Source organism: Sorex araneus, chromosome 2 (genome assembly GCF_027595985.1).
Source record: "Sorex araneus isolate mSorAra2 chromosome 2, mSorAra2.pri, whole genome shotgun sequence".
Taxonomy (NCBI): domain Eukaryota; kingdom Metazoa; phylum Chordata; class Mammalia; order Eulipotyphla; family Soricidae; genus Sorex; species Sorex araneus.
Genome location: NC_073303.1, coordinates 244,739,978 through 244,767,925, shown reverse-complemented (window position 1 = coordinate 244,767,925; position 27,948 = coordinate 244,739,978). Strand labels below are relative to the sequence as shown.

At 46.0% G+C, this 27,948-nt stretch overlaps 3 protein-coding genes across 3 annotated transcripts; all 3 read right to left on the bottom strand.

Moving 5' to 3' along the window:
• Positions 1 to 908: 908 nt before the first annotated feature.
• Positions 909 to 1,862, bottom strand: LOC101545431 (olfactory receptor 7A10-like). The gene has a single exon (XM_004614958.3). It carries the CDS (start codon positions 1,860 to 1,862, stop codon positions 909 to 911), a length of 954 nt encoding a protein of 317 aa, XP_004615015.3.
• A 13,845-nt stretch (positions 1,863 to 15,707) lies between these two features.
• LOC101545168 (olfactory receptor 7A10-like) lies at positions 15,708 to 16,661 on the bottom strand. The gene has a single exon (XM_055124706.1). It carries the CDS (start codon positions 16,659 to 16,661, stop codon positions 15,708 to 15,710), a length of 954 nt encoding a protein of 317 aa, XP_054980681.1.
• Positions 16,662 to 26,717: 10,056 nt separating this feature from the next.
• LOC101544897 (olfactory receptor 7A10-like) lies at positions 26,718 to 27,710 on the bottom strand. Its single transcript, XM_004614957.2, has one exon. It carries the CDS (start codon positions 27,708 to 27,710, stop codon positions 26,718 to 26,720), a length of 993 nt encoding a protein of 330 aa, XP_004615014.2.
• Positions 27,711 to 27,948: the final 238 nt, after the last annotated feature.

The window sequence follows — 27,948 nt, the reverse complement described above, 5'->3', positions numbered from 1 at the left end:
TTATTTTATTTTACTTTGTTTCTGGGACACACCAAGTGAGTATCAGGACTTACTCCTAGCTCACACAAAGGAATTACTCCTGGCAAGAGTCAGGGGTGCATATGCTGAATCAGGGGTCAAACTCATGTTGGCTGCATGCTAGGCAAGCGTCCAACCCTTTGAACTATCACTCCGGTCTTTTAAGAGAAATATTTCTTAAGAAATGCCCTGGGGGCTAGAGCAATAGCATAGCAGGTAGGGCATTTGCCTTGCACGAGCCCTACCCGGGTTTGATTCCCAGCATTCCATAGGCTTCCCTGAGCACCACCAGGAGTAATTCCTGAGTGCAGAACCAGGAGTAAGCCCTGTACATTGCTAGGTGTGACCCCCTCAAAAAAAAAAAAAGAATGCATGCGGTTGTGGGTCAGTGTGACTAGAACAGCAGGTAAGGAGTTTGACTTGCATATAATAAGCTAGGTTTGATCACAAGCATCCCATATCACCCAGGAACCAACAGGAGTGATTTCTCTGAGCAGAGCCATGACTAAGCCCTAAGCACTATTGGGGGGTGTGGTCCAAATACAAAACCAAAAATGAAATCACATAAGAATTAAGAATGCCAGGTCGAAAACAAATAGGTGTAAGAAGGAAAATGTTCACAGAAGGAACATTGCCACTTCAACTCTAGCTGATGCAGGTTGTAACTCTTGCTGAAACAACTCTAGCTGATATGCCCGGCATCCCATATGGACCCAGAGCCCTCAAGGACTGCTCCCTGAGCACAGAGCCAGAGTCAATCCGGAGCACAACGTGGGGTGCACCAAAACCACCACAACAAAACAACTACACAGAAGAAGCACCCGGGACCCCTCAATCTGGTCATAATCTCAGAACCAGAAACTCTGAAGTTAGAATCAAAGACAAATTCCTCAGACCCGAACTACTAGACCCTTTGGGGCAGTTCTGTGCAAAAGACATTTCAGAGCCCCCATGAGGTCTTTGTTCCGGAGACTGTAGATGAAGGGGTTCAGCATGGGGGTGACCACCGTGTACATCACCGAGAGAATGGCACTGGACTGAGAGCCCTGGGTCACGGCAGAGCTCAGATACAGACCCACGGCTGTGCCATAGAACAAAGAGACCACAGAGAGGTGAGACGCACAGGTGGAGAAAGCTTTCAATCTCCCTTGAGCTGAGGAAATTTTCCAGATGGAGGAGATGATCTTAGAGTAGGAGTAAAGGATGCCAGCCAGGGGACCGCCCCCCAGCATCACAACCGTGAAATACATTACCAGGTTGTTCAGAAGCGTGTCCGAACAGACCAGCTGCACCATCTGTTTGAGTTCACAGAAAAAGTGGGGGATTTCCAAGTGCGTGCAGAAGGACAGACGAGAGACCATTAAGCTCTGTAACAAAGAATGCAGGTGACTGATGACCCAGGACACCAGCACCAGCAGCCCACACAGCCGGGGGTTCATGATGACTGTATAATGAAGGGGGTGGCAGATGGCCACAAAGCGATCATAGGCCATCACAGTCAGGATGAAATCATCCAGGCCTGTGAAGAGGATGAAAAAGTACATCTGGGTGAGACAGCCTGCGTAGGTGATGACTTTGCTGTGTGTCTGGATGTTCTGCAGCATCTTGGGGACGGTGGTGGTGATGGAGCAGATGTCCACTAGAGACAGGTTGGACAGGAAGAAGTACATGGGGGTGTGGAGGTGGGGGTCTGAGCTGACGGCCAGGATGATGAGCAGGTTCCCCAGCACGCAGACCAGGTACATGGACAGGAAGAGCCCAAATATGTAGATCTGCAATTCAGGGTCCTCTGACAGTCCCAAGAGGAAAAAGTCGGGGACACATGTAAGGTTCCGAGGATCCATGTTTGAGACCAGCTTCGAGGGGAAAGAAAATACAGAGAAGGTGGGCATTTGCCTTGCACGCGGCTGACCCAGGTTCAATTCCCAGAATCCCATACGGTCCCCCAAGCACCGCCGGGAGTATTTCCTGAGTGCAGAGCCAGTAGTAACCCCTGAGCATCACTGGGTTTGACCCATAAAGCAAAAATAAATAAATAAATAAATAAATAATAAAATGTATGTGGAAGGGGAGTGGAGAGTTAGTATTTGCATTGCATGCTCCTAAACTTTGATCCATGGCTGAGCAGAGCCCAAAGCATTCCTGAGTGGAGAGCCAGGCGTAACACCGAATCATTGCCAGGTCTGGTCCTAGGACAAAGGGAAAATGATGTGTGGGTAAAGTAATCCACAGCGTCTAGGTTGCCCTTATAGGAGAGTGTATGGCTCTGGAACCTCAAGGTGATGCTTAGTCCAAAGATAACAATGAAAACCTTAAGAGAATGTGTGGCTACTGCGACTTTTAGAAATTAACTAATCACAAACACTCAAAGAAACCACCAAGGACTCTAAGACATGGAAACGTGGAGGGGAAATATAGAAGGATTGACATATGCTCTGTCTCTTCCTCTCCAGTCCTATTCATTTTTGTTTTCATAGAAATACACATCGAACGAGATCCCAGAGAGATGGTTCGATGCAAGGGCATGTGCCATGCATTGGGCTGGGCTGAGTTCAATCCCTGGAACCCCGTGTGGTTGTAGAGCCCACAACCAAACGGGATTCCAGAGTGCAGAGCCGGGACTAAGCCCTGAGGAACATGTGCCCCCCTTAAAAAGAGAAAAGAGAAAGGTAGAGTGAAAGAAAAGACACTGAGATCTTATGAATGGAGGTGACAAAAGGATATTGGCTTCCGGTCATTCTATTGGCCATTTCTAAAAGTTTTGTTGGAGCAAGTAACATTAAGTCAATTTGTCTTGTGCCTAAAGAGGCAGGTTGTTGCAAACCATAATGTGCAAAAGTAGAGAGGGAGGATATGGGGGATATTGTCTGTCATGGAGGCAGGGGAAGGTGAGAAAGGTGGGGGGTTACTGGGAATATTGGTGGTGGGGAATGTGCACTGGTGGAGGGATAGGTGTTTGATCATTGTGTGATTGTAACTTAGACATGAAAACTTGTAACTGTATCTCAGTGAATCAATAAAACTTAAAAACTAAAAATTAAAAATAATAAAGAGGCAGGTTAGGGACAAAGGAAAACATGGGGCATCGGTGAGGGAAGGAGACACTTCCCATGCTAGAACACCAAATGCCTGAAACAGCTGTATAACAATGGCTTTTCGAATTCTGCTGGTTTTTAAAAATAAATGCTTTTAATTGCTATTGGCAAACAACACCCCTGGTTGGGAGCTTGGCCATCTATATAGAAAGTGAGCTAAGTATATCTCATTGTCTAAAACAATTTTTCACTCTCATGCCAGTATCCATCCCTCCTCTGATTGTTTTCTATTGTCATTTTTCCGTGACAACCACACAGGCATCTAGACACAAAATTTGGCTGTATGGTTTTCACTGGCAGTAGCTCAATGCTTGTGGCATCCTGGCTAGACCATCAGAGTGCCAACTGGGAGGAAAGACTCACCTTGGGGTCCCTGCGAAGCAGAACTTTGTGTCAGAGTCAAGCTGCCCCCAAGTCTGGTTGGGGGTTGAGTCTCAGTCCCCACACGAGACGGCAGGCTGGGGTACAGCACCCCGCCTGGAGGGGCTGAGGAGAGAACGTGCCGCTGGCCGTGGGCGCAACCAGACTGCTCCTTCCTGCAGCACCAGTCCCGGGACCAGAGTCAGGATTCCAGAAGCCATGAGTGCTTCCCGGCACACCAGGTTGCTCTGGCCAGTGGCCCAGAGCAGGGCAGGTATTCTAGACTCGGAGCCGCTCATTAGCACGGTCTCCCCACCACCACCACCGCCCTGCACCAGATTTCCCTAGGGGAGGATGCAGGGCCGGCAGAAATAATGGAAAATTACCCTAGCTTCCCTGGAGAACGTCTTTGGGGCAATGCACAATCTGATCATTCCACTTTGTCCCCAGCAATTCTCCTGCCTCTCAGAGGCTAAACTCACACCACTTTCTCACATCCTTGTGCATTAGGGTTCTTCAAACTCAGATTTTTTTATTTAAAATTTTTTATTGAATCAAAGTGAGATACACAGCTACAAGGTTGTTCATGATTGGGTTTCAATTATATAATATTCCAAGACCCATTTCTTCGCCAGTATACATTTCCCACCACAAATGTCCCCAGGTTCCCTCCCCTACCTGCTCTTTCTTCTCTCTCTCTCTCTCTCTCTCTCTCTCTCTCTCTCTCTCTCTCTCTCTCTCTCTCTCTCTCTCTCTTTCTTGCTTTCTCTCTCTCTGTCTCTCTTTGCATAATGGTTTGCAATACAGGTACTGAAAAGTTATCAGATATATTCTTTTACCTACTTTCAACACTCAGCTCTTGTCCAGAGTGTGAAATTTTTAGAATTTTTTTTTTTGCTTTTTTGGGTCACACCCGTTGATGCACAAGCTCTGCACTCAGGAATTAGTCCTGGAAGTGCTTGGGGGACCATATGGGATGCTGGGAATCGAACCCAAGTCAGTCACGTGCAAGTCAAATGCTCTACTGGCTGTGCTATCAGTCCAGCCCCCCAAGTGTAATCATTTTTTTTTGTTTTTGTGTTTGTTTTTCGCTTTTTAGGTCACACCCAGGAGCGCACAGGGGTTACTCCTGGCTCTGCACTCAGGAATTACTCCTGGCAGTGCTGGGGGACCATATGGGATGCTGGGAATCAAACCCAGGTCGGCCGCGTGCAAGGCAAACGCCCTACCCGCTGTGCTATCGATCCAGCCCCGTGTAACCATTTTTAACTATTATTGTCATACTGGTCTGTTCTCTATCCTAAGTGCCCTTTTCACCCCGACACACACACTTGTTGCAAGCTTTCACCATTGACCAGTCCTTCAGATTTTTTTTAATCACTCCATGAGCTATGTAATCTATTTTTTTTTTTTTGGCGTTTTGGATCACACCAATGATACTCAGAGGTTACTACTGGCTCTAGCACTTAGGAATTATTCCTGGCGGTGCTTGGGGGACCACATGGGATGGCGGGGATCGAACTGGGGTCAGCCATGTGCAAGGCAAACTCCCTACTCGCTGTACTATTGCTCCTGCCAAGTAACAAGCAATCTAAATTCTTGTTAGCCTGCAACTCAAGTGGCCACCAGTAACGTCTTCATTGTGAGACTTGTTATTGCTGTTTTGGGCACATGAAATACAGCACGGGGAGCTTGCAAGGCTCTTCTGTGCAGGCAGGATACTCTAGGTAGCTTGCCAGGCTCTCCCAGCGGGACAGAGAAATTAAACAGGGGTCGGCCACGTGCAAGGCAAACGCCCTAACTGCTGTGCTATCACTGCTGTTCATTTTTTTTTAATTTTTATTTTTTTATTGAATCACCGTGAGGAAAGTTACAAAGCTTTCAGGTTCAAGTCTCAGTCACTCAATGATCAGATCCCCATCCCTTTACCAGTGCGCATGTTCCACCACCAAGAACCCCAGTATACCTCCCCTTCCCACCCCCCGCACCTGTGTGGCTAATGATCTTCACTTTATTCTCTCTATACTTTGAATACATTCAACATTTCAACAGAAAATTATTATTATTTCGAATTTTCCCCAACAATCAAACCTGCTGAAAAGGTTTGATTTCTTGATCATTTATTTTCCATTGCTGATAGTGAAGAATATATGAGCTCGGGCGGCCGCGACAGTTTATTTTAGCTCAATTCACAGTTTCGTGTGCGGCTGATCCGGATCTCGTCTGGGCGGAGAGCGTGCCGGTAGCACCCCATCCCAAGATCTGCTGTGCCACGTCACTGCGAGCTCATACCTCTAGGTAGTGGATGCCGCCGCCACCACCGCTGCCACCACCCCCTCCAAAAGGAAAGGTGGAGAGAGAAAAACCTTTCCCCTCCCGGAGGGAAAATGGCATGGAGTTGTAGCTCAGTTCACAGTCTAGATGCATTTCTATAAGAAGCCGCTGGGTGCCAAAAGTGTACTAACCAGGGGCTGCAGCGATAGCACAGCGGGTAGGGCGTTTGCCTTGCACGCGGCGGACCCGGGTTCGAATCCCAGCATCCCATATGGTCCCCTGAGCACGGCCAGGGGTAATTCCTGAGTGCAGAGCCAGGAGTAACCCCTGTGCATCGCCAGGTGTGACCCAAAAAGTAAAAAAAAAAAAAAAAGTGTACTAACCACTTTTAGTAGCCCTCTAGGATCATAGTCTTTAAAGAGCAGAGGAGCTGTTTCATGTGCGGCTGCTCCGGAGCTTGTCTGGTCCTGTCCACATTTTAAATAAATTAATTAAAATTAAAATTTTTTAAAGAATTTCTACAAACGCTAATGCTGAGTGTCCTGGCAAATGAATTAGGTTCCATGTGTCTGAAAAATAAAGACTCAGTGCTAGAGAAATAGTACAGCTGGTGGCCACTTCACTTGCATGCAACTGCCCTGGGTAAGATCCCCTGGGTCAGCGTCAGGGGGTGAGAGCTCCCGCCCATTATGATCCGTTAGCCCATGGTGATGAAATAAAGTTCTTCTAATCTCCCGTTGGCTCTCCATGACTTTCAATCGCTCTCAATGATCGCACAATGAATTTCACACTGGAACAAAGAGGGTTCCCAGGCCATTTGTCCGCTATGGCAGAGACAGGGCTGCTAGCTTCATCTCCTTCTGGAAAGGAAGAACGAGTCATGACCATTCTCCTGGGAAAGCAAATGAAAATTTCATTTTGTACTTATCCATCGCTCCATCTGATATGAAGTGATAGCACAGCAGGTAGGGCATTAGCCTTGCACGTGGCCGACCGGGGTTCCATTCCTCTGCCTCTCTCCGAGAGCCCAGCAAGCTACCGAGAGTATCCCGCTCACACAGCAGAGCCTGGCAAGCTCCCCGTGGCACATTCAATATGCCAAAAACAGTAACAAGTCTCACAATGGAGATGTTACTGGTGCCTGCTCGAGCAAATCGATGAATAATGGGACAACAGTGCTACAGTGCAACAGTACTTATACACACACACACACACACACACACACACACACACACACACACACACACATATATATATATATATATATATATATATATATATATAGGCTTTTTGGGTCATACCTGGTGATGCACAAGGGTTAGTCCTGGCTCTGCACTCAGGAATTTCTACTGGTGGTGCTCAGGGGGACCATATGGGACACTGGGGATTGATCCCTGGTTGGCAGTATGCAAGGTAAATGCCCTAGCCACTGTGCTGTTGGTCCAGAACTGTACCTTATATTTTAAGAAAACATAAAGAGCCAGAATTATAGGGAGCGAAGAGGCTGTTTTTCATGCTTGCAGCTGACCCAGGGTTTGATCCCCGGCATTCCCAGAGGGTCTCCCCAGGGGCCCCACCAGAGTACAGCCAAGAGTGACCCCTGAACATCACCGATTGTGGCCCCAAAACAAAAGAAAAACTGGATTTGGTCCCATAAAAAATTGAGTTTTGTTTAATCCATAGAGTCTGAAGAGATATTTCCCAAATTTTCCCACCCAAAATAAAAATAGAATGGAGCCGGTGCCAAGGCATTAGGACAGCAAGGCAGGCACTTGCTTTGCGTGTGGCTGACCTGGGTTCTGTCTCCAATAGTTAGAAATTATTACTCTGGAAAGGAACTGAGGGTTGGAAGTAGGTAAAGGGATGTACGTGATAACATTTTAGTATCTATGTTGCAATCCATAATGCTTAAAAGGAGAGAGAATTTGAGGGAGAGAGGGAGGGACAGGGAGAGAGAGAGAGAGAGAGAGAGAGAGAGAGAGAGGAAAAGTGCCTGTCACAGAGGCAGGATGGGGGAAGGAGGCGAGAGGGAAATGGGGGACATTGGTGGTGGGAAATTACACTGGTGAAGAAAGAGGTGTTGGAACATTGTATGACTACAACGCAGTCATGTAACTGTGTATCTCACTGTGATTCAATTAACTGTGAAAAGAAATTAACTGTCTCCAAATGTCCCCTGGACAGGTAACATTAGGGGTGAATTCTGCTGGACGTTTTTTGTAAACTCTCAATGGTAGGAGCCGGAAGAGAGGACAGCAGGGAGGGCATTTGCTTAAGGCAGCCCACCTGGGTTCGAGTCCCAGCATCCCCTAGGGTCTCTCGAGCACAGCCAGATAAGTGCTGAACCAGGAGGAACCCCTGAGCATTGCCTGGGGTGGCCAAGAAAATAAAACAAATAAAAGATTCGATGCTAACAACAGTTCTCCAACACTTCGATGGAGTTAGTGAAGACAGAACATTCTTAAGCTCTAAACCCAAAGGCATCGTATCATTCTGCTATTGTTACCATACGAGCAGTGCACAGAACAATCAACCAGGGGCCAATATCTGTGTGTGTTCAAAAGAGTGTGGGTGCTCACCGGAGCATTCAGTCCTCAGGCCACCTTCCCTACCGCAGATGGCGAACAGCGATGGACGAAAGGAGGAGACACGAGCCAGGCTAGTTGGTGATCAATTGCCATTTATTCCAATCTCACCTTCCTCTTCTTCCTTCAAGCCTCACCCACTGCCCATATCCCCTTTGTGCCCACTCTCACAGCCTTAGCTATCAGGCCAATCATGACGGGTTGGGGGTAGCAATTATACATAGGTCAGATAGCATAGTCAACATATAAAAGCCCTTCCTTCCAGGGAAGTTTCTTCTAAGACCAAGATCTCATCCTGCTAGGAGATCTGCTCAAGGGCAGAATTTCATCTAAGGCCATACTTCTCCTTTCCTTAGTCCATAAACAATCATCTTAACAGAATGGGAGACTAACACCCAAAGATAATAAATGTAAGGGCCAGGAGGATTACTCCATGGCTTGGAAGCCAACCTCCCATGCAGGGGAAAAGGCAGCTGGGATAGAGAAAGGACCACTAAGTGCATGATGCTTGGAGGGCTCGCTCAGGATGGGAGATGTGTGCTGAAAGCAGACTATGGACCAAACATGATGGCCACTTACTACCTACATTGCAAACCATGACACCCAAAAGGAGAGAGAGATTCAAAAGGAAGGTGCCACTGGACAACCACATGCAAAAAAAATGGGCTTAGAACTCGACCTGACACCATGCACAAAAGTCAGATCAAAATGGATTAAAGACCTCAACATCAGACCACAAACCATAAGGTACATTGAAGACAAGGTCGGCAAAACCCTTTACGATATTGAAGATAAAGGTATCTTCAAAGATGACACGGAACTAAACAATCTAGTAAAAACAGAGATCAACAAATGGGACTACATTAAACTAAAAAGCTTCTGCACCGCAAAAGATACAGTGACCAGAATACAAAGACTATCTACAGAATGGGAAAGGACATTTACACAATACCCATCAGATAAGGGGTTAATATCAATGGTATATAAAGCACTGGTTGAACTCTACAAGAAGAAAACATCCAACCCCATCAAAAAATGGGGCGAAGAAATGAACAGAAACTTTACCAAGGAAGAGATACGAATGGCCAAAAGGCACATGAAAAAATGCTCTACATCACTAATCGTCAGAGAGATGCAGATCAAAACAACCATGAGATACCACCTCACACCACAGAGACTAGCACACATCCAAAAGAACAAAAGCAACCTCTGTTGGAGAGGATGTGGGGAGAAAGGGACCCTTCTACACTGCTGGTGGGAATGCCGGCTAGTTCAGCCCTTTTGGAAAACAGTATGGACGATTCTCAAAAAACTAGAGGTTGAGCTCCCATTTGACCCAGCAATACCACTGCTGGGAATATATCCCAGAAAAGCCAAAAAGTATAGTCGAAGTGACATATGCACTTATATGTTCACCGCAGCACTGTTTACAATAGCCAGAATCTGGAAAAAAACCCGAGTGCCCTAGAACAGATGACTGGTTGAAAAAAATCTGGTACATCTATACAATGGAATACTATGCAGCTGTTAGAAAAAATGAGGTCATGCTTTCCGGCCCTGCGCGAGATCGACCCCGGAGGCAACTGAACCACTTTGGACACGAGTGGCGCCCCCAAAATGCCTCCAAACTGTGTGCTCGGAGCCTCTGGCCCAGGCGCTGCCGGCAGGGTATGGTCTTTTCTCTCTCAACTCTTTCTTTTTGAACTCAGCGAGGCAGTAGCCGGTTTTTAGACTCTACAGGAAGCCCGGGAAAGCCGATGGGCGGGACTTCCGGATCCGCCCTGTGCCGGCCGACATTTAAGCACAGAGCCATGTGGGGACGCTCCTTTCCGGCCCCGAGCGAGATCGACCCCGGAGGCAACTGAACCACTTTGGACACGAGCGGCGCCTCCAAAATGCCTCCAAACTGTGTGCTTGGAGCTTCTGGCCCAGGTGCTGCCAGCGAGTGATGCAATTACCAAAAGAATTTTCCCTGGACTTCATATAGAAATCCAAAACCGCGCGGCTGCGGTAGCAGCCGCGCGTCCTAATATCTCTTGATTGTCAGCAACGTGTAAATGTTCCTTTTTGGCAGGGCCTAACATGGGGGGAAACTCCAAACAATAGTACTAAGTTTTTTGTTGAAGGGTAAAAGATTGTAGCGATAGAATTTTAGGCAGAATTTTCCCTGGACTTTATATAGAAACCCAAAACCGCGCGGCCTCGGCAGCCTAATGTCATCTAATCATCAGCAATATGAAATGGTTCCTTTGTAATGGGTTGGACTTTGGGGGGACCATAATAGGGTTAAAGTTTGTAGCGACGTATAATTTCTGGCTGTACTTTCCCTGGACTTTATACAGAAATTCAAAGCCGCGAGGCCGCTGCCATGGCCGCACAACCTATTGTCATTTAATCATCACCAATATGAAATGGTTCCCTTTTAACAGGTCGGACTTTGGTGGGAAATCCTAACAAGAATAGTAAGTCTTTTGCTGAAATATTGAAGGCTACCAAAGTGGTAGCCATCTCTATAGACTGAACTAAGCCATATCCCCACGCTGGCTGAGAAGAAATATCCTTCTTTCTCGGGAAGAAACGTGGCGTGGCGTTAACCATAGTATGATGTCCATTAAGCTGACACAGACCTGGTGGCGTGGGAATGGGACACAAGGGAATAAATTATTATGTACTTGGAACAGGGGGACGCTGGTGGAATCTCGAGCCGGGGCCGATACCAGTGTTTTACTTTTGGTTCCAGAAACTGCTTGCAGACATTCTACCAGACTATCAACTAAGCCAGAGCCCCACGCCGGCTGATGACGAGAAATAACCATCTTTTTTGGTTTGTTTTCCCTTTGTCAGGCAGCGTGGTTATTACTAAACAGGCGTGATCTCGGTGGCACGGGACGAAGGGGGGAAAAAATAGAAAAGTTATGTAACAAACAGCGGGACTTAATATCTCTACATTCTCAGCAATGGAGAGCCATCAAATGCTTCCTTGACAGTGGGACTGTCTTTTCTCTTTTGGGGGGAAACCCTAGCAACAATAGTGAGTTATGTGTTGAAACATGGACTGTAACCAAGATAAAGCGTAAACGAAGTGAAACTTATCACTTACAAGGGCGGGGACTGGGGGGGCGGGAGGGGGCGGGAGGTATAATGGGGTGGTTGGTGATGGAATATGGGCACAGGTGAAGGGAAGGGTGTTTGAGTATTGTATAACTGACATAATCCTGAGAACTATGTAACCCTCCACATGGTGATTCAATAAAATTTAAATTAAAAATAAAAAAATGAGGTCATGACGTTTGCTTATAAGTGGATCAACATGGAAAGTATCATGCTAAGTGAAATGAGTCAGAAAGAGAGAGACAGACATAGAAAGATTGCACTCATCTGTGGAATATAGAATAATAGACTATGAGACTAACGCCCAGTAATAGTAGAAATAAGTACCAGGAGGTTGTCTCCATGGCTTGGAGGCTGGTCTCTCATTCTGGGTAACTCAGGGAAGGGTCCACCAAGTAAAATGTGGGGGAAGGGTGATGTGGGCCAAATACAGACTAGAGACTGAACACAATGGCCACTCAACACCCTTATTGCAAACCACAACACCTAATCAGAGAGAGAGAACAAAAGGGAATACCCTGCCGTAGTGGCAGGGTGGGGTGGGGGGAGACGGGACTGGGGATGGGGGGAGGGATGTTGGGTTTACTGGTGGTGGAGAATGGGCACTGGTGAAGGGATGGGTTATCGAACTTTGTATGGGGGAAACATGAGCACAAAGATGTATGGATCTGTAACTGTACCCTCACGATGACTCTCTAATTAAAAATAAACTAATAAAAAAAAACCAAAAGGAATGTGCCTGCCACAGAGGAGGGGGGTGGGGATGGAGTGGGGGTGGTGGGAGGGATACTGTGAACATCAGTGGGGGAAAATGGGCACTGGTAGAGGGATGGGTACTCGATCACTTTATGACTGAAACATAATCATGAAAGTTCATAAGTCTGTAACTGAACATCATAGTAATTCATTAAAAAATAAAAATATTGTTTAAAAATTTACTTCTTAAAGGGAGTTGCGGGCTGAATGAGGGCTAGAGACTGAGCACAGTGGCCACTCAACACCTTTATTGCAAACCACAATAGCTAATTAGAGGGAGAGAACAGAAGGGAATGCCCTGCCACAGTGACAGGGTGGGGGGGGGAGATGGGATTGGGGAGGATGGGAGGGATGCTGAGTTTACTGGTGGTGGAATATGGGCACTGGTGAAGGGATGGGTTCCCAAACTTTGTATGGGGGAAGCATAAGCACAGATGTGTATAAATCCGTAACTGTACCCTCATGGTGATTCATTAATTAAAAATAAATAAATTTATTTAAATAAAAAAAATTTACTTCTTAATAATCTTTCTAGTCATTTTGTATGGACACAGAAAAAGATTATTAAGCTTATAGGGTAGCGCTCGTGGGGACATCTTGCTATAGATCCCAGACTATAATCCTCAGGCTAGATTAGTCCTTTCTAACCCCATGAGTCCTTGTCAATCACTTCTCTTTGGGTCATAACAATTTGTCCGTGCCATGCTCTTAATTTATAAGTTTTATGCACTAGGCCAGTCCTAATTCAATGCCAGAGTAGCTTATAGCTTGCCTTGGGACCATTCAGTCCTCCATCAGAACCTTCTTTGGGTTCTAAGAACTAAGGGATACTTAGTCAAGTAAATATGACAGATGCCCGGGAGTAAATATTATTCAGAGTCACTGTGATGGGTGTTAGTAAACCTAAGGTCCGTGATGCAGAGGAGAAAGGACTGACCAAAGTTTTCCAATGAATATCCTTGAAGAGTATAGATGTGAACCAAAATTTGTTGACAAAATGAGTCTGTCCAATGTAAATTCATACATTGTATAAAGCCCATTGATAGAATCAGAGAATAAGCTTGTGGCATCATCCCCACTCAACTCAGAAACCACCTTCAAATGATTTCACTTCTTTGAGGCAAAAACTCTTAGCAAATAGAAAATTAAAGGAACATACATGATTATAGAATGAACCATATTTGGGGCCAGATATAGTACAGCAGGGAGGGCACTTAACCTGCATGCAGTCCACCCAGGGTCCATCCTGGCACCCCACAGTTTTCCCCAATCCCTGACAGGAGTAATCCTTGATTACCAAGTCAGGAGGAAGCCCTGAGCATATCCAGGTATGGCCCAACAACAACAACAACAAAAAAAATACCCTTGTCCAATTTTAATATGTAGATAGATCACCAGGAAATTATGCATCAATGTCCATCCTGGAACCCCAGTTCCTGATGAGAATTGCCTTTCCCAGAAGCTTCTCCTGGTGTTTCCATGGTACATCCTGGTCTGCAGAGCAGCCCTGGGTACCAGGTAGTTCCATGTGGCCGGCAGTAAAGTTTGGAAGACGAACAAGACCACAGCAGGTAGAGCATTTACTATATATGAAGCTGACCGGGTTCCTTTCCAGAACTGCAAATCCAGATGATTTCCCCCTCCCCCAGTCCAGACCAGGAGTAATTTCTGAGTTCAGACCAGAAGGAAACATCAAGAGTGACCCAAAAGTAAAAACAAAGAACAATATGGGAAGGGCTGTATTTGACCAACAACAGAAACAGGACGCTTATGAAATAAAAGTAGCTAAACACAGCATCAGCACACATAGACGCGTGCATGTGCGTGTGCACACACACACACACACACAGCCTTTCATATGAACTTGAGGCCTTGTTAATTCCATGTAATAACATTGGAAAGAACAGTTGTGTGATATACGAAGAAAGGAAGGACACAAAAATGACAATGATCTCAAATTTTCCTATGCTCTCAACATACAAATATTTCTTGTTCCCAGAGGCAATATGTTTCCTATTAGTAGTAAACTCATGACTGCTAGTGAAAAATGGAGCCAGAGAGATAGTACAGCAGGGAGAGTGCTTACCTTTGAATGGCTGGCCAGGTTCCATACCCACCACCCCATAGGGTTCCCCAGGTCTGAAGTTATCCTTGAGTTCAGAGCCAAGAGTAGCCCCAGAGCTAATCCAATTGTGTGCCCACCACACCAAAAAAAAAAAAAAAACTAATAACCTGGTCTCACATCATTCAAGATAAATCCTTTTTCTCCTCCTCCTTTTCTTCTCCTCCTTTTCTCCTCCTCTTTTTCTTTTTCCTCCTTTTATACATGTCCTTTAGCTCCTCCTCATCATCATCCTCATCCTCCTCCTCCTCCTTCTTCTCCTTCTTTTTTTTTCTTCTCATCCTTCTCCTCCTCCTCATCCTTCTCTTTCTCTCTCTCCTCGTTATCCCTCTTTCTATTTCTCCTCCTCCTTCTCTTTCTCCTTCTCTTCCTCTTTTCCTTCTCCTTATCTTTCTCCTTATCTTTCTCTTTCTCCTTCTCCTTCTACTTATCCACCTCCTCCACCTTCTCCTCCTCCTTCTTCTTCTTTGATTTATTTTATTTTACTTTGTTTCTGGGCCGCACTCAGAGATTATCAGGACTTACTCCTAGCTCACACAAAGGAATTACTCCTGGCAAGACTCAGGGGTGCATATGCTGTGTCAGGGGTCAAACTCATATTGGCTGCATGCTAGGAAAGGGTCCAACCCTTTGTACTATCACTCCGGTCTTTTAAGAGAAATTTTTCTTAAGAAATGCACTGGGGGCTGGAGCAATAGCATAGCAGATAGGGCATTTGCCTTGCACGAGCCCTACCTGGATTTGATTCCCAGCATCCCATAGGGTCCCCTGAGCACCACCAGGAGTAATTCCTGAATGCAGAGCCAGGAGTAAGCCCTGTGCATCGCTAGGTGTGACCCCCGCAAAAACAAAAAGAGATAAAAGAGAATGCATGCGGTTGTGGGTCAGTGTGACTAGAACAGCAGGTAAGGAGCTTGACTTGCATATAATAAGCTAGGTTTGATCACAGGCATCCCATATCACCCAGGAACCACCAGGAGTGATTTCTCTGAGCAGAGACATGACTAAGCCCTAAGCACTATTGGGGGGTGTGGTCCAAATACAAAACCAAAAATGAAATCACATAAGAATTAAGAATGCCAGGTCGAGAACAAATAGATGAAAGAAGGAAATTGTTTACAGAAGAAACATTGCCACTTCAACTCTAGCTGATGCAGGTTGTAATTCTAGCAGATACAACTCTAGCTGATGTGCCCAGCATCCCATATGGACCCAGAGCCCTAAAGGACTGCTCCCTGAGCACAGAGCCGGAGTCAGTCTGGAGCACAACCTGGGGTGCACCAATACCACAACAAAACAACTACACAGAAGAAGCACCCGGGACCCCTCAATCTGGTCATCATCTCAGAACCAGAAACTCTGAAGTTACAATCAAAGACAAATTCCTCAGACCCGAACTACTAGACCCTTTGGGGCAGTTCTGTGCAAAAGTCCTTTCAGAGCCCCCATGAGGTCTTTGTTCCGGAGACTGTAGATGAAGGGGTTCAGCATGGGAGTGACCACTGTGTACATCACCGAGAGAATGGCACTAGACTGAGAGCCCTGGGTCACGGCAGAGCTCAGATACAGACCCAGGATTGTGCCATAGAACAAGGAGACCACAGAGAGGTGAGACGCACAAGTGGAGAAAGCTTTCAACTTGCCCTGAGCTGAGGAGATTTTCCAGATGGAGGAGACGATCTTAGAGTAGGAGTAAAGGATGCCAGCCAGGGGACCACCCCCCAGCATCACAACCGTGAAATACATCACCAGGTTGTTCAGAAGCGTGTCCGAACAGGCCAGCTGCACCATCTGTTTGAGTTCACAGAAAAAGTGGGGGATTTCCAAGTGCGTGCAGAAGGACAGACGAGAGACCATTAAGCTCTGTAACAAAGAATGCAGGTGACTGATGACCCAGGACACCAGCACCAGCAGCCCACACAGCCGGGGGTTCATGATGACCTGGTAGTGCAGGGGGTGGCAGATGGCCACAAAGCGGTCATAGGCCATCACAGCCAGGATGAAATCATCCAGGCCTGTGAAGAGAAGGAAAAAGTACATCTGGGTGAGGCAGCCTGCGTAGGTGATGGCTTTGCTGTGTGTCTGGATGTTCTGCAGCATCTTGGGGACGGTGGTGCTGATGGAGCAGATGTCCACAAGGGACAGGTTGGACAAGAAGAAGTACATGGGGGTGTGGAGGTGGGGGTCTGAGCTGACGGCCAGGATGATGAGCAGGTTCCCCAGCACAGTGATCAGGTACATGGACAGGAAGAGCCCAAATATGTAGATCTGAAATTCAGGGTTTTCTGAGAGTCCAAAGAGGAAAAAGTCAGGGACCCATGTAAGGTTCTGAGGATCCATCTGTGAGACCAGCTTCGAGGGGAAAGAAAATACAGAGAAGGTGGGCAATTGCCTTGCACGCGGCCAACCCAGGTTCAATTCCCAGCATCCCATTGGGTCCCCCAAGCACCACCAGGAGTAATTCCTGAGTGCAGAGCCAGTAGTAACCCCTGTGCATCGCCAGGTGTGATCCATAAAGGAAAAATAAATAAATAAATAAAAAATAAAATGTATGTGGAAGTGGAGTGGAGAGTTAGTATTTGCATTGCATGCTCCTAAACTTTGATCCATGGCTGAGCAGAGCCCAAAGCATTCCTGAGTGGAGAGCCAGGCGTAACACCGAAGCATTGCCAGGTCTGGTCCTAGGACTAAGGGAAAATGATGTGTGGGTAAAGTAATCCACAGCTTCTAGGTTGCCCTTATAGGAGAGTGTATGGCTCTGGAACCTCAAGGTGATGCTTAGTCCAAAGATAACGATGAAAACCTTAAGAGAATGTGTGGCTACTTCAACTTTTAGCAATTAACTAATCATTGTAAAGAAACCACCAAGGACTCCAAGACATGGAAACGTGGAGGGGAAATATAGAAGGATTGACATGGGCTCTGTCTCTTCCTCTCCAGTCCTATTCTTAATTTTTCTTTTCACAGATATACACACCAAATGGGAGCTCAGGGGCTGGAGCGGTAGCGGGTAGGGCGTTTGCCTTGCACTCAGCAGACCCGGGTTCGATTCCCAGCATACCACATGGTTCCCTGATCACCACCAGGAGTAATTTCTGACTGCAGAGCGAGGAGTAACCCCAGTGCATTGCCAGGTGTGACCCAAAAAGAAAAAAAAAGAAAAGAAATGGGAGCCCAAAGAGATGGTACTATGCAAGGGCATGTGCCATGCTTTGGGCTGGGCTGAATTTTATCCCTGGAACCTCAAGTGATCATAGAGCCCAAAACCAAACGGCAATCCAGAGTACAGAGCCAGGACTAAGCCCTGAGGAACATGTGACCCCCGAAAAAGAGAAGAGAGAAAAGCAGAGTGAAAGAAAGACACTGAGATCTTATGAATGGAGGTGACAAAAGGATATTGGCTTCCGGTCATTCTATTGGCCTTTCTAAAAGTTTTGTTGGAGCAAGTAACATTAAGTCAATTTGTCTTGTGCCTAAAGAGACAGGTTGTTGCAAACCATAATGCCCAAAATTAGAGAGGGAGGATATGGGGAATATTGTCTGTCATAGAGGCAGAGGGAGGGTGAGAAAGGTGGGAGGGTACTGGGGATATTAGTGGTGGGGAATGTGCACTGGTGGAGGGATAGGTGTTTGATCATTGTGTGATTGTAACTCAGACATAAGAACTTGTAACTGCATCTCACAGTGAATCATTAAAATTTTTTAAAGAAAAAAATTTTTAAAAGAAGTAGGGCTGGAGTGATAGCACAGCGGGTAGGGCGTTTGCCTTGCACACAGCCAACCCAAGTTCAAAACCCAGCATCCTATATGGTCCCCCGAGGAACACCAGGAGTAATTCCTGAGTGCATGAGCCAGGAGTGACCCCTCTGCATCGCCGGATGTGACCCAAAAAGAAAACAACATTAAAAAAAAAGAAGAAGCAGGTTAGGGACGGAGGAAAACACGGGGCATCAATGAGAGAGGGAGATACTGCCGGTGTTGGAACAACAAATGCCTGAACAACTGTATAAGGAATGGCTTTGTGAATCCTGGTGGTTTAATAAAAATAAAAATTTTTCATTGCTATTGGCAATCAACACCCCTACTTGGGAGCTTTACCGTCAATATAGAAAGTGAGCTAAGTATGTCTCATTGTCTAAAATAATTTTTCACTCTCATTTTAGTAACCATCCCTCTACTGATTGTTTTCTGTACTCCCCACGTTCTGTTGGGAAGTTGTCATTTTTCTGTGACAACCACACAGGCATCTGGGCACAAAATTTGGCTGTATGGTTCTCACTGGCAGTAGCTCAATGCTTGTGGCATCCTGGCTTGACCATCAGAGTGTCCACTGGGAGGGAAGACTCACCTTGGGGTCCCTGTGAAGCAGAACTTTGTGTCAGAGTCAGGCTGTCCCCAGGACTCTGGTTCAGGGTTGAGTCTCAGTCCCCACACGAGACGGCAGGCTGGGGTACAGCATCGGTCCCGGGACCAGAGTCAGGATTCCAGAAGCCATGAGTGTGTCCCCGCACACGAGGTTGCTCTGGCCAGTGGCCCAGAGCGGGGCAGGTCTTCTAGCCTCCAAGCTGCTCATTAGCACGTTCTCCCCCCACCCTGCACCAGATTTCCCTGGGGGAGGACACAGGGCCGACAAAAAATAATGGAAAATTACCCAAGCTCCCCTGGAGAACGTCTTAGGAGCGATGCACAACCTGCGCTTTCCACTTTGTCGCCAGCAACTCTCCTGCCTCTCAGAGGCTAAACTCACACCAGTTTCTCACATCCTTGTGCATTAGGGTTCTTCAAACTCAGATTTTTTTCTTTTAATCACTCCTTTAGCAATGTATTAGAAACAAGCAATCTATTTTTTTTTTGGCCTTTTGGGTCACACCAACGATACTCAGAGGTAACTACTGGTTCTAGCACTCAGGAATTATTGCTGGCGGTGCTTCAGGGACCATATGAGATGCCGGGGATCGAACTGGGGTCAGCCGTGTGCAAGGCAAACTCCCTACCCGCTGTACTATTGCTCCCGCCAAGTAACAAGCAATGTAAAGTAAATTCTTGTGGGCCTGCAACAAGGGCAGACTTGAGGGATGCTTGAAAAATTGGAGACAATGGTGGAGGGAAGGAAACAGTGGTGGTGGGATTGGTGTTGGGATAGTGAAAGCCTGTAACAAATCATCTGTAGCACTGTCCTCCCATTGTTCATAATTATTTGCTCAAGCGGGCACCAGTAACATCTCCATTCAACAAATCATCATGAATAAAAAAATAAATAATTAATTAAAAGTCAAAAAAATCATCATGAACAACTTAGTCAATCACAGTGTTTATATAAAGTGTAGGGGGAGACTTACATATTATAGGCCTTACCTATAAGTTCATGGAAACTCCAAAATACATTCACTGTCATCCCTTTCCTCATCGATTTGTTCGAGCAGGCACAAGAAACGTCTCTCATTGAGCGACTTATTGTTACTGTTTTGGCATATCCAATACGCATTGGGTAGCTTGCCAGGCTCTGCCGTGCAGGCGAGATACTCTCAGTAGCTTGCCGGGCTCTCTGAGAGAAGTGGAGGAATCAAACTCAGGTCAGCCGAGTGAAAGGCGAACTCCCAACCGGTGTGCTATCACTCCACCCCCGAAATATATTAGTACAGAAAAAATTTTTAAGTTTTATTAATGACAGGTAAAGCATGAGTATTACCATAAAGGAAGTGAAGTACAAAATAAAGTTGAATGCAATATCTGTTAAATTTCAGAGCTGAAAACTTACTTGTGTAAATGAGAATAGGTCTATCTCATAACATTGTATTCAATGGTTTTAGTGTCCTTGTTTCCAAGGTTAAAAATCATAGAGCAATCACAAACTGGATTTGACTGATTTACTTTCTGATCATTCTATTTGCAATTTCCTTCATCTCGTTGGAGCAAACAACATAAAGTAAAAGTGTCAGGTGCCTAAGGGGGCAGGTTGGAGTTGGGAGAAAATTGGGGACATTGGTGGAGGAAAGGTCGCACTCATGGTACTGGAACACTTAGTGTCTGAAACAAGTGTATTATGAAAACTATAAATCACGGCATTTAAATAAAAGCAAACGTATTTTTTGGATGAACATGGAGAGTATCATGCTGAGTGAAATGAGTCAGAAGGAAAGGGACAGATATAGAATGACTGCATTCATTTGAGAGATTAATATATGTATAATACCAATAGTAGAAGAAGAATATCCATGGCCAGAAAAAACAGGGTTTAGGATGACTGGTCAATGGTCAGAACTAACCACAAGTGTGTGGGGCTGAGGGTAGGTAAGATAAAAAAGAGACCAATATGACAATAATAGAAGGAATTGATCACGCTGGACACGAGCTGAGGGTTAAAAGTAGGGAAGGGATGTTCTTAATAACCATTCAGTATCAAATTTGCAAACCACGATGTCCAAAAGGAGAGAAGGGGGGAGAGAAGAAAAGTACCTGCCATAGAGGCAGGCAGGGGATAAGGGGAGGGCAGGGTACCTGGGGACACTGGTGCTGGGAAATGGACACTGGTGAATGTATTGGAACATTGTATGACTGAAATCCAATCATGATTTGGATTGTAAGGGGCTTTTTAAGGGGCTATCTCACAGTGATTCAATTAAAATATTAAAAATTTAATTAAAATTTTTAAATGGTAACTTTTTTACCCCCCAAAAAATGGAACATTTTATTTTATTTTGTTTTATTTTATTTTTTATTAGTGAATCACTGTGAGATAAAGTTACAGACTTACAAATTTTCATGCTTGCATTTCATAGACACAATGATTGAGTACCCATCCCTCCACCGGTGTCTGTTTTGCACCACCAATGGTCCCAACATCCCTCCCACCACCCCCACCCTGTACCCTTTAACCCACCCCGATTCTGTGGCAGGGCATTCCCTTTTGCTCTCTCTCTCTCTCCTTTTGGGTGTTGTGGTTTGACATAGAGGTATCAACTAGGCATCAGGTTCAGTGTATAGTCTATTTTCAGCAAAAATGGTAACATTTTAAATAGCACTATAGCACTGTAATCACATTCCGTTGTTCATTGATTTGCTTGAGCAGGCACCAGTAACATCTCCATTGTAAGACTTGTTGTTACTGTTTCTGGCATATCATACGTTCACGGGGAGCTTGCCAGGCTTTGCCATGCGGGCAGGAGACTCTAGGTAGCTTGCCGGGATCTCCGAGAAGAACAGAGAAATCGAACCCTGGTCGGCTGCGTGCAAGGCAAACGCCCTACCCGCTGTCCTATCACTCCAGTCCACATTTTAAATAAATAAATAAATAAAAATAAATTTATTTTTTAAAGTACCTCTAAAAACTCTAGTGCTGAGGGCCCTGGCTACTGGATTAAGTTCCATGTGTCTGAAAAATAAAGACTCAATGCTAGAGAAATAGTACAGCTGGTGGCCACTTCACTTGCATGCAACTGCCCTGGGTAAGATCCCCTGGGTCAGCGTCATTGGGTGAGAGCTTCTGCCCATCATGATCCATTGGCTCATGGTGATGAAATAAAGTTATTCTAATATCCCGTTGGCTATCCATGACTCTCAATCAGCTCCCAATGATCTCACAGTGAATTTTATACTAGAACAAATAAGGTATCAAGGCCATCCGTCCACTGTGGCAGAGACAGGGCTGCTGGCTTCATTTCTTTCCGTAGAGGAAGAACAAGTCATGACTATTCTCCTGGGAAAGCAAATAAAAATTTCATTTTGTACTTACACATCACTCCATCCGATATGGAGCGGTACACAGTGGGTAGGGCGTTTGCCTTGCATGCAACCAATCTGGGTTTGATTCCTCTGTCCTTCTCAGAGAGCCCGGCAAGCTACCAAGAGTATCCCGCCCACATGGCAGACCTTGGCAAACTACCCATGGCATATTCAATATGCCAAAACAGTAACAAGTCTCACAAAGGAGACGTTACTGGTGCCTGCTTGAGCAAATCCATGAGCAATGGGACAACAGTTCTCCAGTACTACAATACTTATACATATACAGATACAGATACAGATACAGATACAGATACAGATACAGATATATATACTGTTTTTTTGGGGTCATACCTGGTGATGCACAAGGATTACTCCTGGCTCTGCACTCAGGAATTTCTACTGGTGCTCAGGGGGACCATATCAGATGCTGGGGATCAAACCCTGGTCGGCCGTGTGCAAGGCAAATGCTCTACCCACTGTGCCGTTGCGTTCGGTCAGGCCACTTTCCCACCCCAGATGGCGACAGCGATGGACGAAAGGAGGAGACTCGAGCCAGGTTGGTTGGTGATCAATTGCCATTTATTCCAATCTCACCTTCTTCTTCTTCCTTCAAGCCTCACCCACTGCCCATATCCCCTTTGTGCCCACTCTCACAGCCCTAGCTATCTAGCCAATCATGAAGGGTTGGAGGTAGCAATTATGCATAGGTAAGATAGTACAGTCAACATATAAAAGCCCTTCCTTCCACGGAAGCTTCTTCTAAACCAAGATCTCATCCTGCTAGGAGATCTGCTCAAGAGCAGAATTTCATCTAAGGCCATACTTCTCCTTTCCTTAGTCCATGAACAATCATCTTAACAAAATGGGAGACTAACACCCAAAGATAATAGAGATAAGGGCCAGGAGGATTACTCCATGGCTTGGAAGCCGGCCTCACGTGCAGTGGGAAAAGGCAGCTGGGATAGAGAGGGACCACCTAAGTGCATGAGGCTTGGAGGGCTCGCTCAGGATGGGAAATGCATGCTGAAAGTAAACTATGGACCAAACATCATGCCCACTTACGACCTGGATTGCAAACCATAACACCCAAAAGAAGAGAGTGAGTCAAAGGGAATGTGCCTGACACAGAGGTGGGTGGGGGGGATGAGTGGGGGTGGTGGGAGGGATACTGGGAACATCAATGGTGGAAAATGTGCACTGGTGGAGGGATGGGTACTCGATCATTTTAAGACTGAAATGTAATCATGAAAGTTTATAAGTCTGTAACTGCACATCATAGTAATTTATTAAAAATAAAAATATTTTTAAAATATACTTCTTAATAATCTTTCTAGTCATTTTGTATGGACACAGCAATAGATTATTAAGCTTATAGGGTGGCTCTCCTGGGTACATCTCGCTATAGATCCCAGACTTCAATATCAGGCCAGATTAGTCCTTTCTAACCCCATTAGTCCTTGTCCATCACTTCTCTTTGGGTCATGAAAATTTCTCCATGCCATGCTCTTAATGTATAATTTTTATGGCACTTGGCCAGTCCCGATTCAAGCTATAAGCTACTTATAACAGATGCCGGGGAGTAAATATTATTCAGAGTCAATAAAATCCCAAGTTACAAAGGCAAAGCATTCACTCAATTCCTGTGTCTATACAAAAAGAACATTGCTCTAAAGTAAACTATGCGAAGGACATAAGAAAAATAGAAAAGCAATATTTCACTTACAAATATAAAATCCAGAGATCTCTGAAGAATCTGACTTTATTGGTCACAGGTTCTGTCAGGGGAAATGAGTGGTTAACAGATAGGGGAAGCACAGCACAAAGGAGAAGTTAAAGATGAATGGCAGTGCCTCAGGAGCACTGTGATGGGTGATAGTAAACCTAAGCTCCGTGATGCAGAGGAGAAAGGACTGACCAATGTTATCCAATAAATATCCTTGAAGAGTATAGATGTGAAACAAAATTTGTTGACAAAATGAGTCTGTCCTATGTAAACCCATACATTATATACAGCCCATTGATAGAATCAGAGAATAAGCTTGTGGCATCATCCCCAATCAACTCAGAAATCAACTTCACATGATTTCACTTCTTTGAGGCAAAAACTCTTAGCAAATAGGAAATTAAAGGAATGTACATGAATATAGAATGGACCATATTTGGAGCCAGAGATAGTACAGCAGGGAGGGCGCTTAACCTGCATACAGTCCACCCAGGGTCCATCCTGGCACCCCACAGTTTTCCCCAATCACTGCCAGGAGTAATCCTTGAGTGCAGAGTCAGGAGGAAGCCCTGAGCATATCCAGGTATGGCCCAACAACAACAACAAAGAAAACAACTAATACCCTTCTCCAATTTTAATATGTAGATGAATCACCAGGAAATTATGCATCAATGTCCATCCTGGTACCCAGTTCTTGATGAGAACTCTCTTTCCCAAACGCTTCTCCCGGTGTTTTCACGGTACATCCTGGTCCTGCAGAGCAGCCCTGAATACCAGGTAGTTTCGTGTGACCGGCAGTAAAGTAGTGAAGTGGAGAGAGACCACAGCAGGTAGAGCATTTGCCATACATGAAGCTGACCAGGCTCCTTTCCAGAACTGCAAATCTGGATGATTCCCCCACCCCAATCCCCACCAGGAGTAATTTCTGAGTTCAGACCAGGAGGAAACATCAAGTGTGACCCAAAAGTAAAAACAAAGAACAAAATGGGATGGACTGTATTTGACCAACCACAGAAACAGGAAGCTCATGAAATAAAAGTAGCTAAACACAGCATCAACACGTAGAGATGCATGCGCATGCACACACACACACACACACACACACACACACACACACACACACACAGAGCCTTTCAGATGAACATGAAGCCTTGTTACTTCCATGTAAAACATTGGGAAGAAGAATTGTGTGATATACGAAGTAAGGAAGGACACAAAAATGACAATGATCTCAAATTTTCCTCTGCTTTCAACATACAAACATTTCCTGTTCCCAGAGGAAATATGTTTCCTATTAGTGGTAAACTCACGACTGCTAGTAAAAAATGGAGCCAGAGGGAGAGTACAGCAGAGAGGGCGCTTACCTTTGAATGGCTGACCAGGTTCCATCCCCAGCACCCCATAGAGTCCCCAAGGTCTGAAGTTATCCTTGAGTTCAGAGCCAAGAGTAGCCCAAGAGCTAATCCAGTTTTGCATCCGCTCCCCAAAAAAACAACTAATAACCTGGTCTCACAAATCATTCAAGATAAATCCTTTTTCACCTCCTCCTTTTCTCCTTCTTCTCCTTCTCCTCCTTCTCCTCCTTTTCTCCTTCTCATCCTTCTTCCTCTTCTCCTTCTCCTCCTCCTCCTTCTCCTTCTCCTTCTCTTTCTTCTAATTCTTCTTCTTCTTCTTCTCCTTCTTCTTCTCCTCCTCCTCCTCCCCTCTTTCTCCTGCTCCTCTTCCTCATCCTTCTCTTTTTCCTTCTTCTCTTTTCCTTCTCCTTCTCTTTCTCCTTCTCCTCCTACTTCTCCTCGACCTTTTCCACCTTCTCCTCCTCCTTCTTCTTCTTTGATTTATTTTATTTTACTTTGTTTCTGGGCCACACTCAGAGATTATTAGGACTTACTCCTAGCTCACACAAAGGAATTACTCCTGGCAAGACTCAGGGGTGCATATGCTGTGTCAGGGGTCAAACTCATGTTGGCTGCATGCTAGGCAAGCGTCCTATCCTCTGTACTATCACTCCAGTCTTTTAAGAGAAATTGTTCTTAAGAAATGCACGCGGGGGCTGGAGCAATAACACAGCGGGTAGGGTGTTTGCCTTGCACACAGCTGACCCAAGTTTGATTTCTAGCATCCCATAGGGTCCCCTGAGCACAACCAGGAGTAATTCCTGAGTGCAGAGCCAGGAGTAACCCCTGTGAATCGCCGGGTGTGAACCCCCCCAAAAAAAGCAAAAAAAAAGAAAAGAAATTTATGTGGTTGTGGGTCAGTGTGATTAGAACAGCAGATAAGGAGCTTGCCTTGCATACAGCTAAGCTAGGTTTGGTCACCAGCATCCCATGTCACCCAGGAACCACCAGAAGTGATTTCTCCGAGCAGAGCCAGAACTAAGCCCTAAGCACTATTGGGGGCTGTGGTCCAAATACAAAACCAAAAAATTAAGTCACGGGGCTGGAGCAATAGGATAGCGGGTAGGGCGTTTGCCTTGCACGTGGCCGACCCGGGTTCAAATCCCAGCATCCCATATGGTCCCCCGAGTACCTCCAGGAGTAATTCCTGAGTGCATGAGCCAGGAATAACCCCTGTGCATTGCCGCGTGTGACCCGAAAACCAAAAATAAATAAATAAATAAAGTCACAGAAGAATTGAGAATGTCAGGTAGAGAACAAATAGATGAAAGAAGGAAAATACCTACAGAAGGATCGTTGATATCAGAGAGACCACAAAACGCGGTCTACTTCAACTCTACTTAATGCAGGTTGTGTTCCCAGCATTCCAGATGGTCCCTGGAGCCCTCAAGGACTGCTCCCTGAGCACAGAGCCGGGAGTCAGCCCAGAGCACATCCTGGGGTGCACCAAAACCACCACAACAAAACAACTACACAGAAGAAGCATCCGGAACCCTCAATCTGGTCATCATCTCAGAACCAGAAACTCTGAAGTTACAATCAAAGACAAATTCCTCAATCCCGAACTACTGGACCCTTTGGAGCAGTTCTGTGCAAAAGTCGTTTCAGAGCCCCCATGAGGTTTTTGTTCCGGAGACTGTAGATGAAGGGGTTCAGCATGGGGGTGACCACCGTGTACATCACCGAGGGAATGGCACTGGACTGAGAGCCCTGGGTCACGGCAGAGCTCAGGTACACGCCAAGGAGCGTAAAATAGAACAAGGAGACCACGGAGAGGTGAGACGCGCAGGTGGAAAAGGCTTTAAACTTGCCCTGAGCCGAGGAGATTCTGCGGATGGAGGAGACGATCTTAGAGTAGGAGTAAAGGATGCCAGCCAGGGGTCCACCCACCAGCATCACAGCCACGGAGTGCATCACCACGTTATTCAGAAACGTGTCTGAATGGGCCAGCTGCACTATCTGTTTGAGTTCACAGAAAAAGTGGGGGATTTCCAAGTGCATGGAGAAGAACAAACGCAAGACCATTAAGATTTCTAACAAAGAATGCAGGTGACTGATGACCCAGGACACCAGCACCAGCAGCCCACACAGCCGGGGGTTCATGATGACCGGGTAGTGCAGGGGGTGGCAGATGGCCACAAAGCGGTCATAGGCCATCAGGGCCAGGATGAAATCATCCAGGCCTGTGAAGAGGATGAAAAAGTACATCTGGGTGAGGCAGCCCGCGTAGGTGATGGCCTTGCTGTGTGTCTGGATATTGTACAGCATCTTGGGGACGGCGGTGGAGGTGAAGCAGATGTCCACGAAGGACAGGTTGGACAGGAAGAAGTACATGGGCGTGTGGAGGTGGGGGTCTGAGATGACGGCCAGGATGATGAGCAGGTTCCCCAGCACGGTGATCAGGAACATGGACAGGAAAAGCACGAATATGTAGATCTGCAATTCGGGATCCTCTGACAGTCCTAGAAGGAAAAACTCAGGGCGTCTGGTAAGGTTCTGTGGATCCATGTGTGAGACCGGCTGCGAGGAGAGAGAAAAGACAGTCATGGTGGTTTCCAATCCTCTCTCTGCAGCTCTCAGTCATGCTCCGTCACTGCCAGCCTTTCATTAAGACAGAAATGAAGGAGTAAATGAATGATATCCTAGGGTACACCAATTCAATATAGTTTGCCTGATTTTTAATTGGGGCCACACCAGGCACTGCTCAGGACATATTCCTGGCTCTGTGCTCACGGATGATTCCTACATGGCTCAGGACCAAGGGGAACCTCAGATCAAACCCGGG